Genomic DNA, 17,111 nt, shown 5'->3' on the forward strand with positions numbered 1-17,111 from the left:
ACTACATTAATCTTATACGATTAGAAATATACAAAATCATTTTAAAAGTCTAAACATTTGTATTCTCTTTAATTTTTTTTTTCTCTCAATGTAAATTCTATAAATATTATGGGACAATTTGGTAAAACTCTAAAGAATAAGTTGTTGCTCCAAGGAGATTTAGAGAAATATTTTATTTCATCTTAAACCTTTAATATAACATAACATATATATTTTTTATAATTTACATATAAGTATTATTATGTAAAAACAAATTTCTTAAGACAAATTTAAAAAAAATTATAAATTATTTTATTCTTATTTATAATTTATCCTAATTAAAATTATAACTTTTTATAACTATATAGGAGTTATTTATCACTATAAACAGATTTCACTCTGTGTGCAGTAGCAATTAAAATTGTTTTACTCCTGTATCATAATAATAATCAAATCATCAAGATTGCAGAATGACAGTCAACCAAGTAAAGGTTTGAAAATTAGTTTCTAATTCATTTAATCTGTCATCTAAATTTTTCAATTTGTTACAAATTTTAATTAATAATTTAATAATAATTTTAGTTTGTGTTTGTTGAAAGGGTGTTTTTAAGTATGAGTGAGGAGTTAAAAGTATTTTTAATAACATATTTTCAGAATCAGTTTTACAAAACTTCAAAAGATCAGTTTTTGCCAAGACAACCTTTAGATGCATACATATGTAAGTAATCATCCTAAGCTGTGAATGACCACTTGGAAGGATTTCTAATCTACAAAAATAATGAGTAAAATACATCATACATTTGGTTTGAAATGCTGTTATATTATAATAAAGGTTTTTGGGGAAGATAACTAAAACTCCAGCTATAAAATAGTCACCAAACGTTTCAAGGAGAGTTAAAAATGTAAATGGCATCTCCCCAAAGATAAATGCAAAAATAAATAACATCGCAACTTTCGTTTTTCTTCTACTTAATAAACATGTCAAGTTTTGGTGGAAAGACAAGAATACAACACCAAAACCAAAAGAACAAAATTTTCTTAATGTAAAACCTTTATTTATGCATTTTCTAGTTCTACAAACTCATTTTTGCATTGCTGAGGGTGACTGAAAACCAAACAATTCTTACGGCATGAATTCTTGTCTGATTAATCTTAGCCCATTCGGGTTACAGCAGCATGTATAGCATCGGTAAGATGAGGAACTGTCTTTGAACTAAGACCTGCCATGCTAATCCTCCTGCAAAGAAGGAAGTAAAGAAAATCCCATAAGAAATAAACAAAGTAAATGAGGATCAGAGACAGAGAAAATAGATGGATTGGAAAATAGGGGGATGTGGGGAATTAGATGGGAGAATTATAGAATACAATTATAAACAACAAGTGCTCGTACTGCCAGTAGTACTATCGGAACTGGATTTTCTCTCAGCTCCATTTAGGCAGCAATAAAGTTGACCTCAAGCAGAAGCTTGTTGCTAAAGCAGTTAACATGTTCTCTTTGGATGAAAAAAAAGTTTTTTTTTCCCCATACTGATTTGAAACTGCTTTAGCAAAACTGAACAGAAACAGATGAAAATAGAACTTTCCCACAGCAAAATTTCTATCCAGTAAATAACTCCCGAGACAATAAACAAACCTAACAGAAAGAATAAGATACAATACTCCCCCTTCATCCCCATGCCCTTTTAGTATGAATAACACAGGCCTTCTTTAGCACTAATTATTCAGGAAAGATTTTCTTACCCATCAGATGTCATATAAATGTGATACTCCTTGGTCATGAAGGCAACTTGTTCACTGTTCAGCCCTGTGAATGTAAACATTCCTATTTGCTTGATAATGTGACTCCAGTCTCCTGGAGTGCCTGCCAAACATTAATGTGAAATGCATTTAAAAAACAGATTGGATGTACCAACACATATAATACCTTCAGAAGCATACATCCTAATATGCAAGACAACTGCAGAGCAAGGTGAAGGTGCATCAAAAAATTGAAGGAAAACTAATATTTAATGCAAATTTTAGTGAATTAAAATGGACAAAAGGATATGGTGATCAACTCCCAAGTTATTAAATAACAGTGTTATCCTAACATGACCATCATAATAATCAAATATCCTTCAGGTAACAGTATGGGTGCACCGCACTATTTTGCATTGTATTAGGATGTATTTTACTGTATAGTATTAGGGTGTATTAAATTTGACACAGTAATGTAATATGAATTATATAGTATATTTTAAAATTTTAAATTATTATTTCAATTACAGTAGTATTGAATTGAATAATAAAAATATAAAATCATCATCAACAATTAACAGTTGCCTCCAGTAATTATTAAACATTTATTTAATAATACAAATGAATTTTAATTAAATAATGTAAAAAAGTTTACGAGACACACTCAAACCCAACGGGTCTTGGTTATGCAATGTAGCCTTAAAATTTGACCAACCTAAGGCAACAAAATTGTGCGCCAAACACGGTGAGGAATCATTTATGCAGTACAAACTAACCTAATGTTGGCTGTCAAATGACACAACTCAAAAGCGGTTGATTACTCCCAAGTATAAGAGCGTCTAGTTATAATATAATCCAGTGAATTTGGGATCGAATCATAGAGAAATTAAAAATCCGATAGTCAATATTTAGATAAAGAAAGAAATACAACAAATACAAAGAAGTGCTAAGGTTACAAGATCCACTTTTGGTATTTAAATCATAGATGTGATACTCATATATATATATATGTTACCGATTTTGATACTTTGGGATCTAGTGCTTATTTGCCACTCTATGAATAAATATGGGGTTAAATACATAACGTGCTACAATCGTATTAGAAAGTTTTAACTACAGTATTGGTACGTCAACCTTAAGTCTAAACTTTTACTTGGAAGGAAATTAAAAATAACCTGTACAAAATACAACTTATAAACATGTAACTAAAAATAATAAACTTCAAACTCACTTGAGAGAGTGATTAAATCCATAATTTGAACTCTTGAGCTTCACCTTCATCATAGCTTAAAAATAAACTAGCCACTCATGTTGGCAAGCAAAACACATATTTTATTTGATAAATTAATTTGTAAAAGTACAAATTTCACGTGAATAAGTTCAAATTTCACTGGGTCTCCAAAATCAAAATTTCACGTCCATTTTTCAATTCGAGCATAAAAATTTCACGAATTCAAGGATTTTACAACAAAACATAAGAATCACACATTAAAACTAATTAAAATAAATTATTCCTAAAATGGATTAGGGATTTGTAAACATGAAAAAGTTCTTAGTATTCAACACTCTTAAGTACAAAATGACAATTTTAACCTTTATTAGATGTATACATTTTAGTGTTAATCACCAAACACACCCTAAGGTTATATGATTGCATTCAACAGCAAGCATTAGACTGGTCTGCACTGTGTATCAATTGTGCACCATATTTGGCGCATTAGGTTGGTCTAATTTCAAAATTTGACCAAGCCATTTGCATAACCTACCTACTCCCTGTACATATGAGCAAGTGTAGGTAACCCTTTTTTACTATTATTTAATTTAAGTTAATAAAAAATTGATTAAACTAATATTTGATAATAAAGGACAGTAAATTGTTAATCGCTGCCAACTATTGACCGCTATTTTTTTTTTGTCAGCTGCTACCACCACTATACTCCAATAGCCTTTGATTTTAAATTTAGTATCATTGAAATCCTCAGTTGCTAGAACTCACAACAATACAAATATAAAAAAAGGAAGCTCCATAGCGATGACACTTGTATCGTTATGACAACAAGAATTCTAATGATATTAAATTAAACTTAGACACTTAAAAGGCTGGTTATTGGCGGCCACTGGTGATAATTTTATTTTTATAAATCCAAACATTAATATAATATAATATAATATACAGTCTACCATTGCTACTTAATTTAATACACCCTCAAACATACATCCTAATAAAATATATTTCAATACAGTACAGTGTGGGGGCATCAAATGCATGCGAAAGGTTATAGCAGTCAAAGAAACAAGTCTTACTTTCTATCTGAAGCTAAAGGGTAATATCAGCAGAAACAAAAAAGAGAAGTGCCTGGCTTCTGACAATGATGTTTAAGAAAGGCACCAGATCCCTGAATTCTTAAATTTAAGGCTTTGCTAAGTTGAGATATATTATGGACATTGACTAAACCAAATTACTAGCCTTGAATGCTAGAGTATAATCCAACAGAACATAAGAAAGCATAAATTCAGATAGGTACAAAACCTCTAGCAGACAGAGCATCAAATAGTTGCTGACGCATGCTTATAATCCGGTCAGCCATCGCTTTCAGTTCAAGAGTCCACTCTTTATACATAGTGCTGCAAGAAAGAATGAATCCAAGAGCAAAAAATAAAGATAGAGCCTAAAAAAGGGTAATTGTCATACTTCCAAAATCAAATAGATTGATCCAACAAATCAAACCAATACCATTCCGAAAATCAGAAAATGTACATACAGTAATTTTCTAAGTACAAGTTTGTGCAGTCACACAAACAAAAGTATTTACCTGTCCTTGAGAATTGTAGCCACAATAGAGGCCCCGTGAATAGGTGGACTAGAGTACATGGGCCTAATCACGAGTTTCAACTGGCTTTCAACCCTGCTTGCCACATCTTCTGTCTTGCAGACCTGTAGAATACTAGTATTAACAACTTGCACCCAGAGATCAATATTCAGTCAACACTCAGTTGACATAAAAAGAATAACAAATAATTGTAGTGATTAACATGGTGGGCATTTGTGATAACCTCTGCACCAGTTCAGCAATATTAATAATCACATCTTATGAGGTCGCAATATCAGCAAAATTCTCCCCTAAGTGTGGCCCACTTAGCGTAAACAAAAAACTTGTATGCCAAAAGTTTTAGCTTCAATATGAGTTGCATGCACCAAATTCCAGACAAGAGATAAGCCATATTATGGAAACCTCAAGGGATGTTTTTACATCCTTTGAGAGGGGGGGAAAAATCACTGGATGTTTGTGATGATTATTCTCTCTTTTGAAACTTTAGTCTAACTGGATCAAATGTTCAATATTTCACTAATTCATAGTTAAAAACACATACTCTTATACTTAGAAGCTTAGTGGCTTACAATGCTGAGGGCGCCGACACGTTCCCCATAGAGTCCCATGTTTTTCGCATAACTCTGAGCTACCAGGCATTCGCCACCATCTGCCACAAACATGCGAACAGATTGTGCATCTGCATCTAGGCTACCACTTGCAAAACCCTGGAATGTCAAAACTCATTTATTGGTCACTGTGCTATAACCTAGCAGTTATATATGATTGATCATACTCAATTGCCGATCCATATTCAAATTCTGAACTGTTTTGGGTTTGGACTCCACTATATTGGACTCCACCATATGCCAAATTCCAATTACCTGATAAGCACTGTCAAAGAAAGGTAACAATCCTTTTGACCTCATCAGCTGCCTGATCTGCTCCCACTGCTCAAGGGTCGGGTCAACACCAGTTGGATTATGAGCACATGCATGAAGAAGAACTATAGCTCCGGATGGTGCAGCCCTAAGATCCTCCAGCAAGCCTGATAACCACAAATATCAACGGAACTATAAAACTAAATTTTGGGAGAAAACAAAAAAAAAAGTCTCACACTGCCTATGATTTGTAGACTTAGAAACAAAATGCCAAATTCTAGCAGAAACATGAAGAGTCAGATATTGAAACTCTAAAAAGTCTACATGTGAGATAATACATATACAAGTGCATGTACATTTATAATATCAAATATGTATACTAAATGTGCTTGTTTACTCATAGAAAAACCATAGATGGCCAGACAACCATCAAGCTCATGAGCAATGCTTCAAATTTCATACCAAATTTAGCATGGGTAACCTCAAAATACAACAATATATTTTTTTTTAAGATTAATGAAGACATATTCTCCTGTAACTGTCTGTAAGAAAGCAGGACGTTAAAGGATACAAGTATCCAACATGCCAAACTTTTTTAGTACAGGTCTTGTGAAAGCCATGCAACACCTCGCTTCACCACAATTGCTATCAGAATTTTCCGGTACTAATTATAACGAGTAACTAAAGAGATGGGGCCATAAAACAAAGAGAACTCTTAAGAATCAGAATTCAAAGCTAAAAATAATTTATTAAAAGGGAATTTTTGCTGGTAAGCAGAGACGATAATATAAAGACTTTAATATCATTAATCTATTAGTTTTTCAAATAGTGTAACTCTATAGGATAAATCCAAAAAAATTTGACCTGTATTGTGCACAAACAACTGAGAAAGAAATAATTGGCAAAAAGAGAGATGGTCGTTGATATTAGGGCTCACCTTGGAAGTTTAGCCCACGTGTTGCTGGATCATAATAGCGGTAGGTCTTCACAGACAATCCTGCTAAAGTGAAAACTTTGGGATGGTTTCCCCATGTTGGCTGTGGAATATATATGGTAAGCTGGGAAACAAGGTAGGCAAGTTAGCTATCTTCATGATTCAGCAATAGTAGTAGTTGCAAAGGTGAAAGAAAAAGTTAGAAAAAAATGTATAAAGATCAGTACTTGGTGATAATGCCTTGCCAGAAACTCAGCTCCAACCCTCAAAGAACCAGTGCCAGACAAGCACTGAACGGTGGTCACTCTGTTGTCTTTAATCGCAGGGCTGTACAGCATCATGAACATGTTGCAATAACTCAATTGAAAAATGTACAATACAGCTAAATAACCCAACACACAATTTGAGCAGCATACAAAATACTACATAAATATCCATTGAGTCCCTGTGTCTATCCAGATCATTCCCTCACTGTTAAATCTATAAGCTCAACATATTACAAAATCATTATTACCTGTCAGCACCAAGGATGAGCTTTGCACTCAATTTATTAAAATCCACAAGTCCAACAATGGGAAGATACTCTTTGACCCGTGACCTGTAGAACACGTAAAGCAGACGTCAAAGATCACTTTCAAGTAAGTGAAATAACAAACAGAAACAACAACAAAAAAATCCAGTAGCTTACTGGTCATTCACTAAGAGCTGCTCTGCCTTTCTCACTACATTCAGAACCAGAGGTTTCCCTTCCTGTCATACCATCAATGGATCAATATACTATATATACAACGTCAACATAGACATAATTTACATTTGGCAATTTTTTGCATAAGCAAAATAAAAGTACCTCAGTTCGGTAAGCACCAACACCCAAGTTCAACTTGACTGGGCTTGTATCCTTGTTATAAGCAACAGTGACCTAGCCGCTCAAACATTACCAATACCAATAGTGAGAAAACAAGCAAAATAACAAACAAAGTTTCTAAAACAATCAAAATTGGCACCATCTTGTTCGTCTTTAACTGTTTGTCTTTTGCCTTTAAAAGGGAAAAAAAAATCTCTTTAAAAATCATGTTCAGCTATTAAATTCTATATTTTTGCTAGGAATATCAAATGATTATAAACTACTGACAAAAGGCAAACTATACGACAAATAAATTAAGGACTCGACGACTAAGCTTCTTATAAATCAAAATGCAAGCAACACTAATACACATAACAATATGACATCACCAAGACCAGGGATCACTATACAGATTAAGCAATGAACAACAACGCAGGTGATTTCGCTTATACGCTAGCAGATATTAGTGTGATCAAATCAGACATGTATGATTTGATCCGTAGAGCATACAACGCGATCGAACTTAAAATTGAAAACACGTGGCTTCATCACGAAGTATCAGAAAAATCAAATTTGATCACAGTGAATCAAAAGACGAATTTGATCAGAGGAAATAATAACATACCCCTAGAATGGGATCTTCAGGAGCACGAACAATCTTTCCAAACACTGATTCAGAATCCATTAAATTTCTTTCAAGAAATCAATGAAATGAGAGAGTTTGTGGGGGAAAAAAATGTGAAGAGAAAATTATGTTTGGGTTTAATATAGTATTGGCCTCGGAGTGGTTTGGTTAGTTTAACTGTAGGCGGTTACAATGGGCGCATTTTAGAATTGTATTCGCGAGTATTGAGATGTTGAAGAATGTTTTAAATGTCGGGCCCCACGTGGGAGTTTTCTCTTCTTTTGACGTGAGGGCCAAGCCAAAGCAAAAAGTTTGAATGTGGGCCCCAACTTTACTTCTTCTAGATCTCCAGTCCGTGATTCAGGCGCTATTTCTGTCAAAACTCGTGTACAGAGTAGCACTGGGCAAAAAAGGGTAAGGCATAGAAAAAGCGAAATGATTACAATGAATCTACTCACACACAATTATTATTTTTATTGTGTTGTAACTATTGTTATTTTTATTTATTTTTTATAATTTTATATTTATTTAGATGGAATATTAGAGTTTAAATTTGTATTCTTAAATCTTAATATTTCATATTTTGTTAGTAATAGTTAGTAAGACAATAGTGATAAATGTGTTTTGAATACTTTGTATTTATTATTACTTTGTTAGTATTTGTAATGAAACTATGATGAACTGATTGTTGAGAAAAGTTATTCTGAGGCCCAATGAGTTAAAAATTTAGAATTCAAAATAAATCTAATAAGCTCGAAAGTAAAAAAACCGAATCGAAGCGAATGAATCGGTTTATATTCGGTTCTTTATTGTATTCAATTCTTACTCGGTTCTTTTTATAAAATAACTAAATTTAATCGATTTTGCTCCATCTCGATTCGAACCAAACCGAACCGTGCCCTTCCCTAATACAAAGAACAATTTCTTGGTTTTTTATTTTTTTTATTTTGAGAGAAATGACTCTCATAGATTAATTAATTTAGATTATAAAATAGTACAACATACAAACCCAAAATAAACCTACTTTTGATTTTTTTTTGTCATTTTTAGTATTGAAATGCTGTCATTTTTAAACTACAACTGTTATATAAATAATTATAATAATAAAATAAAAATTAATAGTATATAATAAATATAATTTTTAAATAATAACTTTGATAAAATTAATAAAATCAAATAAACTTAATTTATGAACTATAACAATTAGTATTTATCAAACACTTTTTTAATATTGTAACTCTTAAATTACAGTCGCTCAACTTCAATTTTAAAATAGGTAGCCCAAGCCAGATTTAGAGTTCTAATTTTTCAACTATGTGATTTTGGGGATCTCATTAATTATCATTAACCAAAGATAAAACTCACTAAAATTATACATATGAGATTATATTAAAAATTTAGAAGAACAGCATATCATCGAAGAACTGGTCTTAAATTTTATGCAAAGAAAGCCATAAAAAGCAAGCCACGGATTAGATCAAATGGCAAAAGCTTGATTGCTTTTAAACTTTCATCTTGTTCTTTTTAGTTCTCCGAATAAGTGACATGATTTCAGTGCTCTGAAATGATCTGCGTAAGCTCCTGCGTCCAGGATTCCGATTACCCAGCTGCAAGTAAACAAACAATGATGTAATATTAAGAACAGGGAGATGCTTATTGAAAGATTGCACAACGCACACGCACATATCTATAACACACACGAAACTAACCTGGAAATGAAAAATGGGATTTGGACCTTTAGCCAGAATTGAGATGCCATCTCGAACAGGCAAAAGTACGCGAGCTATTATATCAAAGAATGCAAACAATATCAGAGCATTGGTATCTCAGCATCAAAAACCAGATTGGCAAAATATTACCTGATGCTAAATTAGGATCACATTCGACGACAGAATTTTTGAATTTGTCGACAGAATTCTTCGATGGTAGATTCTTAATTGCAGATGACTTGTCAGCGAACGTATACATGAAAAGTGGCACATCCTGTATGTCAAATTCTTGCTTATCTGTGATTTTTGCATTACTCGGAAACCTGCAGTCCCTGCATTGGACCAAGAATTTCATCATTTTGGAAAGCCAAAACATAAATATTATGTTGATGAAATCAATTTGTGAAACAAAGGTAAACATCCTGACTGATATAACTAACCACGATGGTGCAGAAGGTCCCTGGTATCCAGACTTCTCATTTGATCTACCAACATCCTCGATTGCTGATCAGGATAAACAAAAGAAATTGAATTAAAAGCTCAAAAAGAAACAGGAAACTTCTAATCTTTTTAAAACAAAGAGGTGATTATGAATAATTACGTGCTGACAAATAACGCCGGTGATATCTTGGCAGAACTACATTCCACTTAACTCTGTTCAGAGCAAGCTTGTGTGCATACAGCTCACATGAGAGAAGCCTCTGAATAATACAAACACCAAGCAAAACGACATTCATACAAATGCTAAAACAAAACTATCAGGTATTACAACTCAAATTAGACGCCATAAACTAGTCTGACTTGTTTGAGGGAGTTGATTCGAAGCTCCGCCTCAGAATACGCATTACTATTAGGAATGCAGTTATCAAGATTAGCGGAGACGTTTCCCAGATGATCAACAACGGTGATTAAAGCGTTGCATATGTACTCTTTTGTATTCTCCACCGCACTGCCATGCACAACAATTTCGTCACTGTTTGTATAGATATTTCAAACCGACGCAGATATATATTTATGGAAACTTACGTCGTCTTCTCTTTGGCATTCAAGAATGTTGATTCACAGTAATCAGCAGCATAATGAAGCTGCGACCGCAAGTCTTTCAGTTCCTGGAACCAGGGGGAAGAAAAAAGAGAAAGTTTAACGCAACTGATTACTCACAAGATAAACAAAAGTTTTCAAACTAGCAAAACTAAACAGACCCGGAGAGACTTGTCGAACCGAAAAACTTCATCAGACTCGGTAGATAATTCTGAGATATGCATTCTGTATGTGCTTTCAAGTAACAGTGAAAGGATGGTACTGCTCTTCTTATCTTTCTTTATCTGCCTTTTTTAGAATTGCTAATAAGAGATATGGGCAACTGGAGGCTCGTGATATTATCACTTTGAAGAAGAGAAACAAAGCAGAGAACAAAGCCATTTAAGTTTGAGATTCTTTCAGACAACCTCTAGCTAAGGACAATTACAAAAAGAGAAACCTGACAAAAGGCATTGTGTTCCCGTGATTTTGTGTTGACCCCTGGCCCATTGCTTACTGACAACATGATCTAGCGTCACACACCTGCACGTTGTATCTCACTTTCCATTCTATTCAAAATTTACTGATTACAATACACTTTCTCTCTACCTTTTGGCTTTGTTTTTTTTTTATTTGATCTGTTCACTAAAGAAATTAAATTATAGAAAGCACAATTGTTATAAGCAATTCTACAAAGGGGCTATTCTTAAGAATAGGAACTTTTCAAGTTGAGCCTTTTTTCACTTCTCATACATGAGAGAGAGAAGCTTTTATCAGCCATAATAACTGTAAATGTCTTTCCTTTTTGCACAATCGTTCAAAAAAAAAAGTAAAGTTACCCACATTTCTATTTCTAGAATAACAAGGGGAAATACATTCATATTTTTTTTTAATACAAAATGTGCTTCTTCATTTTTTCTGGCAATATAATCTGTATTATCATAGAATGAGGTTCGTTTGAAGAGACAGAAATTAAGAGCATCGCAGCACAGGGTACACAGTGACCAAGGATCCACCTGTGTGGTCACTTAAACTGGAAGACGATGAAGGAATCTTATCTACCATGTTAAATATTACAATCCGTGTCAATAATATCTGGAGTAATTTTAAGAAAAGATAATCAGCCAAAAATTTCTATAACCGCAGGCACAAATTATCATCCAGACTTACAGGAAGAAGGTACAAATGAGGACTTCCTTTATCTCGAACAAAATTCCTACCTTGAACAATTGAACCTGTGGTTGTAATGGTAAAAAGTTTGAAACAGAAAGCAAGCTATAGGTCTTCATATCTGTACAGGAAGATTCTGACTAGGAGTTCATTTCTCTTGTTTCCTAACATCATTCAAGGACCCTAAGAACATAACCATTTATTTCATATTTCAAAATCAATAACACAGTCACCGAGTTCCTCCGCAGCCTCAATCTTTGATAGTACTGATTGATGATTTGATAACACCGATGCCGACAAAATGTTTTTTAGATTTTTGTACATCTTCCGAGCTGGCCTTTTTGTATTTACAGAGGGGCTATCATTTGATGAATGTGACTTTGTCTTAGCATCTGCTCGAGTAGATGAACTTGCTTGTCCTTTGTTATGGTCAAGAGGCTGCAGATCTACCATTTACAAGTAAACTATTTTTGTCAGATGGATACAGGCTAACCTAAACTCAGTAGCAAACAACATGACAGCTTATCCTGAAGATGAGTTCAATAGAATGTTATAATCCAATGAGTTCATAAACAATTGTTCTTGATCCATATATCCGAAGTATATTATTTAATACGAAACTGTGATACCTTTGGGACTGGAATAAGAATTTTGCCTGTTCATATGGGAGTTAGCACGTGTAACACATAACCATCTCCTTTCCTCGTCGTCATAATCCTGTTTGGATGCAATTGGAATATGCCAGTTTCCTTTCTCTGATTCCTGTTAAAGTGCTATTCCATTAGATGTATTCATACCTCTATCTTGCGAAACCTTTCAACTGACACATCCACACTTATTCCCCTTTATTTATTGTTTATATGTTGATCAACAGAAAAAGGTGCCAACAAATAAGTGGTTCTCACCTGAATAACGACAGAGCAAGGAGGAGGCATATAGAACTCTGGGCCAGCATCAGAAAAACTGAAACGCACCTTACATTAGGAATGGACAGATGCCTTGTTAGGACAATGGTACCAGAGGATCACACCAGAAAATGAGTATGATTGGTAACAAAAATGATCATCATTTAGATATGCAGACTTTGTACTTATAAGATTATTGGAAATTTAACAATAAAACTAGCATTAAAGAAGAGATTCACTCACTTGGTGCCTTTCTTTCCATCTGGGGAAGAAGTCATTCCCCAGAAGTTGAAATGTATGATCTCTCATCTCATCATTAGTCACAAGTAAGCATTTAAACTTTATAGCTGCATATAACCAGTACCTGAAGCACACATTATTATCCATGGTGCTTAATACTCATGCACCAAAAAAATGATTTCACCAATTAGCTAGCTAATTACACAGATAATTGATCTGAATATAGAAATATAAACTTTCTTGTGATCATCCATTCCCTAGAAATATATTTCTCACCAATCATCATTGGATCCAGTAGGTGTTGCATAAAGTGCATCAGCATTTTTCCACTTCTCTATCAATGCCCTATTTACTGGTTGATCCATCTTGTGTCCGGTTATACGTCTATTGTGCAAAACTATGAGAGGCCATTTCTTTGAAGGAAACTTTTGGCGTATCCCATTGACCACTGCATTGACCTAACATATCCACCACAAAAGAAAACACCATAACATTCATCAAAGTATAGAGCAAACATTGAAGCTTGTGCATTCCATTCTTTAAGCCATTATGTAACTTACCCTTGCTGGTTTGAAATTCCTCTGGCTGTAAAGACCTACATTAGCAGCATCGACCACTGCTTCAAACGGTCCATAGTAATCAAGCCATTTCTGCAGGTAACAAGATCAGTCTTCTCCCTTCATATATAAAAATTAGATCTGCATAAACAAGGGACTTTGTTACCTGAAATTTTTGAAAGCTTGAATTTCTCTCTCTCTTTATAGCTATAGATGCGACTGATTCAGCGAATTTCTCTGTTTCAATTGGATCAAGGTCGATAATGGCCAACTTTTCGCCACAACACTTACATAATGCATCACCTCCAACTGTTGTATGTGATACAATCCACTTACCTTTACCCAACCAACCTAACCCATGCCAGCCTCCACCTTTGTTTTCCATTTTGTCCCTTATCAAACTTTCATTCCATTTCTTTTTCCCTAATCTGGCAGCCTCCTTGCTGTTAAACCATTTTGCAATTACATCTGCAGTTGAGGGTGATACCTTCCTTACACTTGTTCTTAATTTATGCAACAAATAATACACCCTGTCACCTTTACCAGCTTCTACACTTACTCTTAAGAGTGCCTCCAGTTCAGGTTCTTCTGGATATACGCCATGCTCTAACATGTGTTCTTCAACAGAACATGCTTTATCAACATCTCCATTATTGCAAAAGACAGAAAGAGCAGGACCATAAGAACGTAATCTAGGATTTATCCCCAGTGACTTCATTCTTTTCACCATATCAAATGCCATGTCACCATCACTCATTGACATTGCCATTCTACCTACAGCAGTCAGGCTTGCTTCATTCATTGGGACCTCATCCAAACACATCTTCTCATAGATCTCAAATCCCCTCTGGAAAGCATACTTCTTGGCATCTTCACTTAAGCGAATCTCATCAGCATCTTGGTTATCAATGCTCCAATCTTTTTTGCGTGACTGATCATCAGGACCTCTTTCTAGATTACTCCGTCCATCTAAAAGTTGAGAATTTAGCTTCATATGGCCATTAGAAAACTGACCTAAGTTCTCTTTTTCATTGAAAGTGCTATCTAAGTCATCAAACCTATAACTAGAGTTTGACTCCAGTTTATCAATCATCGGACTACTACCATAATCCAATTGCCCATTGTTATCCATATCTCTTGAATCACCTAGCTCCGTAGAGTTCATAGTTGAGACTTCAAACGTATCTAAAGTTCGCATCCCACTCCCACTTTTAGCAGGTTTTACAACACCAACAGCAGCAGAGGAGCAGAGATACAGAAGCACATTATAATGGTACTGCCCCAACTTGATTCCTTCCCTCTGAGCTTTATCATACAATCGAATCGCACCCATTACATCTCCTCTCTTTGAGCACATATCCAACTCAACTCTCAACTGAAATTGTTCCGATCGATCTTTTTTACTTTTCTTAGACCCTTTCTCATCAGTTATCCCTCTAACCTTATACTGACCACTATCGTTGGTTCTCTGCTCCATTTTTTGATTATCCACTTCTCTGTTCACAGTTTTTGAAGATTTAATCCCTATCTTCTTATCTTTAGACCTCAAAGAAGAATTCCCAGAACTCATTTCTCTACTTTTCAGAAAAGCAAAGTTCTTTCTACTGTTATTATCCTTTGTGAGCCTCTTTCCATCCTTTTCCTCCCCTGCTGAATCAACTCTTTTGTCTCTAGTTCCTAAAGAAGAAGCCCCAGAAGCAGTTCCTTTTCTAGTTCTCAAAGTGACAGTTGAAGTCTCATGTTCTGTTTCTGTTGTGGACAACTTTGCTTGCGTGTTCCTAACATGTGCTTTAAATACGAGGAGTGGTGTGCGTTTAGGAGGTGAAGAACTTAAGAAACGAGATAAAAATTGGAAATTGAAGACAGTGAGAGTAGGTGGCGAGGACTTACACAGAGTGAGTGAGAAGAGTTGGTTTTGCTGCTGCAGTGTGTTTACGGTTAAAGAGGAGGCCATGTGTGGCCGTTGGAGTCTTGGAGAGAGCTCGGTATAACATTGATATGGCTACAATTTGTAAATTGTAATAAGTTTGACGAGTCGGAATTACATAAAAGCCCTTCACTTTCGATGGTTTGGATTCCCACGTAGAGCAAGGCAATCATGGGTTTTCTTTATTGTTATGGGGATTTTGCTATGTTACATTGAATGTATCATACACAATCAATAAGAACCACGCAATTATATGAGTCCCACAATTTATATGGTTTTTGTGAATTATGTATGGTACATTCAATGTATCATAGGGGCTCCCTTATTTTGGTCCTTTTAGATATAAGACTTTTTATTCAAATTTGCTACCTTTTGGCTAAATTATCAATGGTTGGAAAACATAAAATAATGGTATCACCTAATTGCTTTTAGTTTTGTTTCTACTTAAAAATAAAAGATAAATAAAAATTCTAACTTATTTTTAATGTTTAGATTACCATAATAAAAGTTTTTTTTTTAATGAGAAGTTCTTTTTGAAGTGTTTGGATGACCATCTAAAAAATATATTTTAATTATTATAAAGTCATTAATACCATTCAATATTTGAGTCTAACAAATACTTATCAAATTTAAAAATTAATGACAAACAAAATAATTATTTAATCAATCTAGTTAAACTTTTACAAATTAAAGTACTGTTTTTCTTTATAAAAAAAGAAAAATAATAATTAAATTAAGTTTATCTAAGCATAAGTTCCCTAACAATATTTTCACAAACAACTCCCATTTCACTTCATTTTTATCAACATTAATGTTAGTTGATGATTCTTCATTATCTGGAATATAATATTCTTTTCCCTCATAAGACTCGAACTCTAAATCTGCAATAATCTCTCTCCTTATAAAGTTGTGTAGAGCGATTGATGTGGCAACAACAACTACTTGCTTATCAAATTTGAAATTAGGCATATATTGTAAAATTTTCCACCGTGCCTTCCATACTCCAAAGGTATGTTCAATAATACTACGCAATGATGAGTGTGCAAAATTGAATGCCTCTCGACTATTTATTAGTAGGCCACTACTGCGAAATTCAAGAAGATTATATCTATCTCCTTTATAAGGAGCCAGAAAACCTTTCATATTTGGATAACCCCATCAACCAAGTAATATTTACCTACAAATTAGAACAAAATTAATTATTCTTATTTTTAAAAAAAAGTAAACAAAAAAGTACAATAACACTTACAAAGTGAAGAACTTATCATTTCGTGGTTTAAGAAATTTTACATCATAATTTTTCAATACCTCTAGAAATATACAAGTATCATGTACAGTTCCTTCCCATTTAGGCTGCACAAATGTAAATAACATGTCAAAATCACATGCTGCCATTATATTTTGAGTAGGAATACCTTTTCTACTAATGTATGGAATTTGTTCATCCACCGGAAGTAAAGCAAAAATATAAGTCTCATCAATAGCTCCGATACAATCCTAAAATGTAATATATTAATACAAGAAACTAAAATGATTTATATAAATATATTGGTCATGAATTAAAAAAATATGTACAAATTACCTTAAAGTATGACCAATACTTTGGATTTCGTCGAATGTATTGTGGAGTTTCGTTAAAATTATTAGGCACTCTAATTTATTCACTAGCTAACTTCATCATTACTTTTAAAACATGTTCAAATTGACGGCTCACAGTCTCACCTGAATGTTGAAATTATTCTTGAACCATTCGATTTCCAAGATTTTGCCCTA

The 17,111-nt window shown here is 33.9% G+C and overlaps 3 protein-coding genes across 6 annotated transcripts; all 3 read right to left on the bottom strand.

Annotated features, from left to right (window-relative positions):
* Positions 1-785: 785 nt before the first annotated feature.
* Positions 786-8,036, bottom strand: LOC18055958 (aspartate aminotransferase, cytoplasmic). The gene is made up of 12 exons (XM_006451121.2): positions 7,811-8,036; positions 7,189-7,260; positions 7,030-7,091; positions 6,856-6,939; positions 6,569-6,668; positions 6,345-6,465; positions 5,411-5,574; positions 5,117-5,254; positions 4,530-4,651; positions 4,247-4,341; positions 1,720-1,840; positions 786-1,216 (listed from the first exon to the last, which is right to left on the bottom strand). Exons 1-12 carry the CDS (start codon positions 7,868-7,870, stop codon positions 1,132-1,134), a joined length of 1,224 nt encoding a protein of 407 aa, XP_006451184.1. The 5' UTR covers positions 7,871-8,036; the 3' UTR covers positions 786-1,131.
* Positions 8,037-9,223: 1,187 nt separating this feature from the next.
* On the bottom strand, positions 9,224-10,924 carry LOC18055959 (probable protein ABIL4). The gene is made up of 8 exons (XM_006451122.2): positions 10,722-10,924; positions 10,546-10,628; positions 10,321-10,468; positions 10,121-10,220; positions 9,960-10,023; positions 9,670-9,851; positions 9,520-9,593; positions 9,224-9,417 (listed from the first exon to the last, which is right to left on the bottom strand). Exons 1-8 carry the CDS (start codon positions 10,782-10,784, stop codon positions 9,313-9,315), a joined length of 819 nt encoding a protein of 272 aa, XP_006451185.1. The 5' UTR covers positions 10,785-10,924; the 3' UTR covers positions 9,224-9,312.
* A 530-nt stretch (positions 10,925-11,454) lies between these two features.
* LOC18055960 (proteinaceous RNase P 1, chloroplastic/mitochondrial) lies at positions 11,455-15,411 on the bottom strand. Of its 4 annotated transcripts, XM_024178361.1 has the most exons (8): positions 15,302-15,411; positions 13,578-15,199; positions 13,415-13,504; positions 13,131-13,312; positions 12,858-12,978; positions 12,615-12,683; positions 12,339-12,471; positions 11,455-12,155 (listed from the first exon to the last, which is right to left on the bottom strand). In XM_024178361.1, the coding sequence occupies exons 1-8, from the start codon at positions 15,363-15,365 to the stop codon at positions 11,914-11,916; spliced, it is 2,523 nt and encodes an 840-aa protein (XP_024034129.1). In that variant the 5' UTR covers positions 15,366-15,411; the 3' UTR covers positions 11,455-11,913. The 4 variants fall into 4 exon arrangements, with proteins under 4 accessions (XP_024034129.1, XP_006451186.1, XP_024034130.1 ...); XM_006451123.2 differs by having other exon boundaries at positions 13,578-15,411; XM_024178362.1 differs by having other exon boundaries at positions 12,054-12,147; positions 13,578-15,411.
* Between the last annotated feature and the right edge of the window lie 1,700 nt (positions 15,412-17,111).

Source organism: Citrus clementina, unplaced genomic scaffold, assembly GCF_000493195.1.
Source record: "Citrus clementina cultivar Clemenules unplaced genomic scaffold, Citrus_clementina_v1.0 scaffold_1, whole genome shotgun sequence".
NCBI lineage: Eukaryota > Viridiplantae > Streptophyta > Magnoliopsida > Sapindales > Rutaceae > Citrus > Citrus x clementina.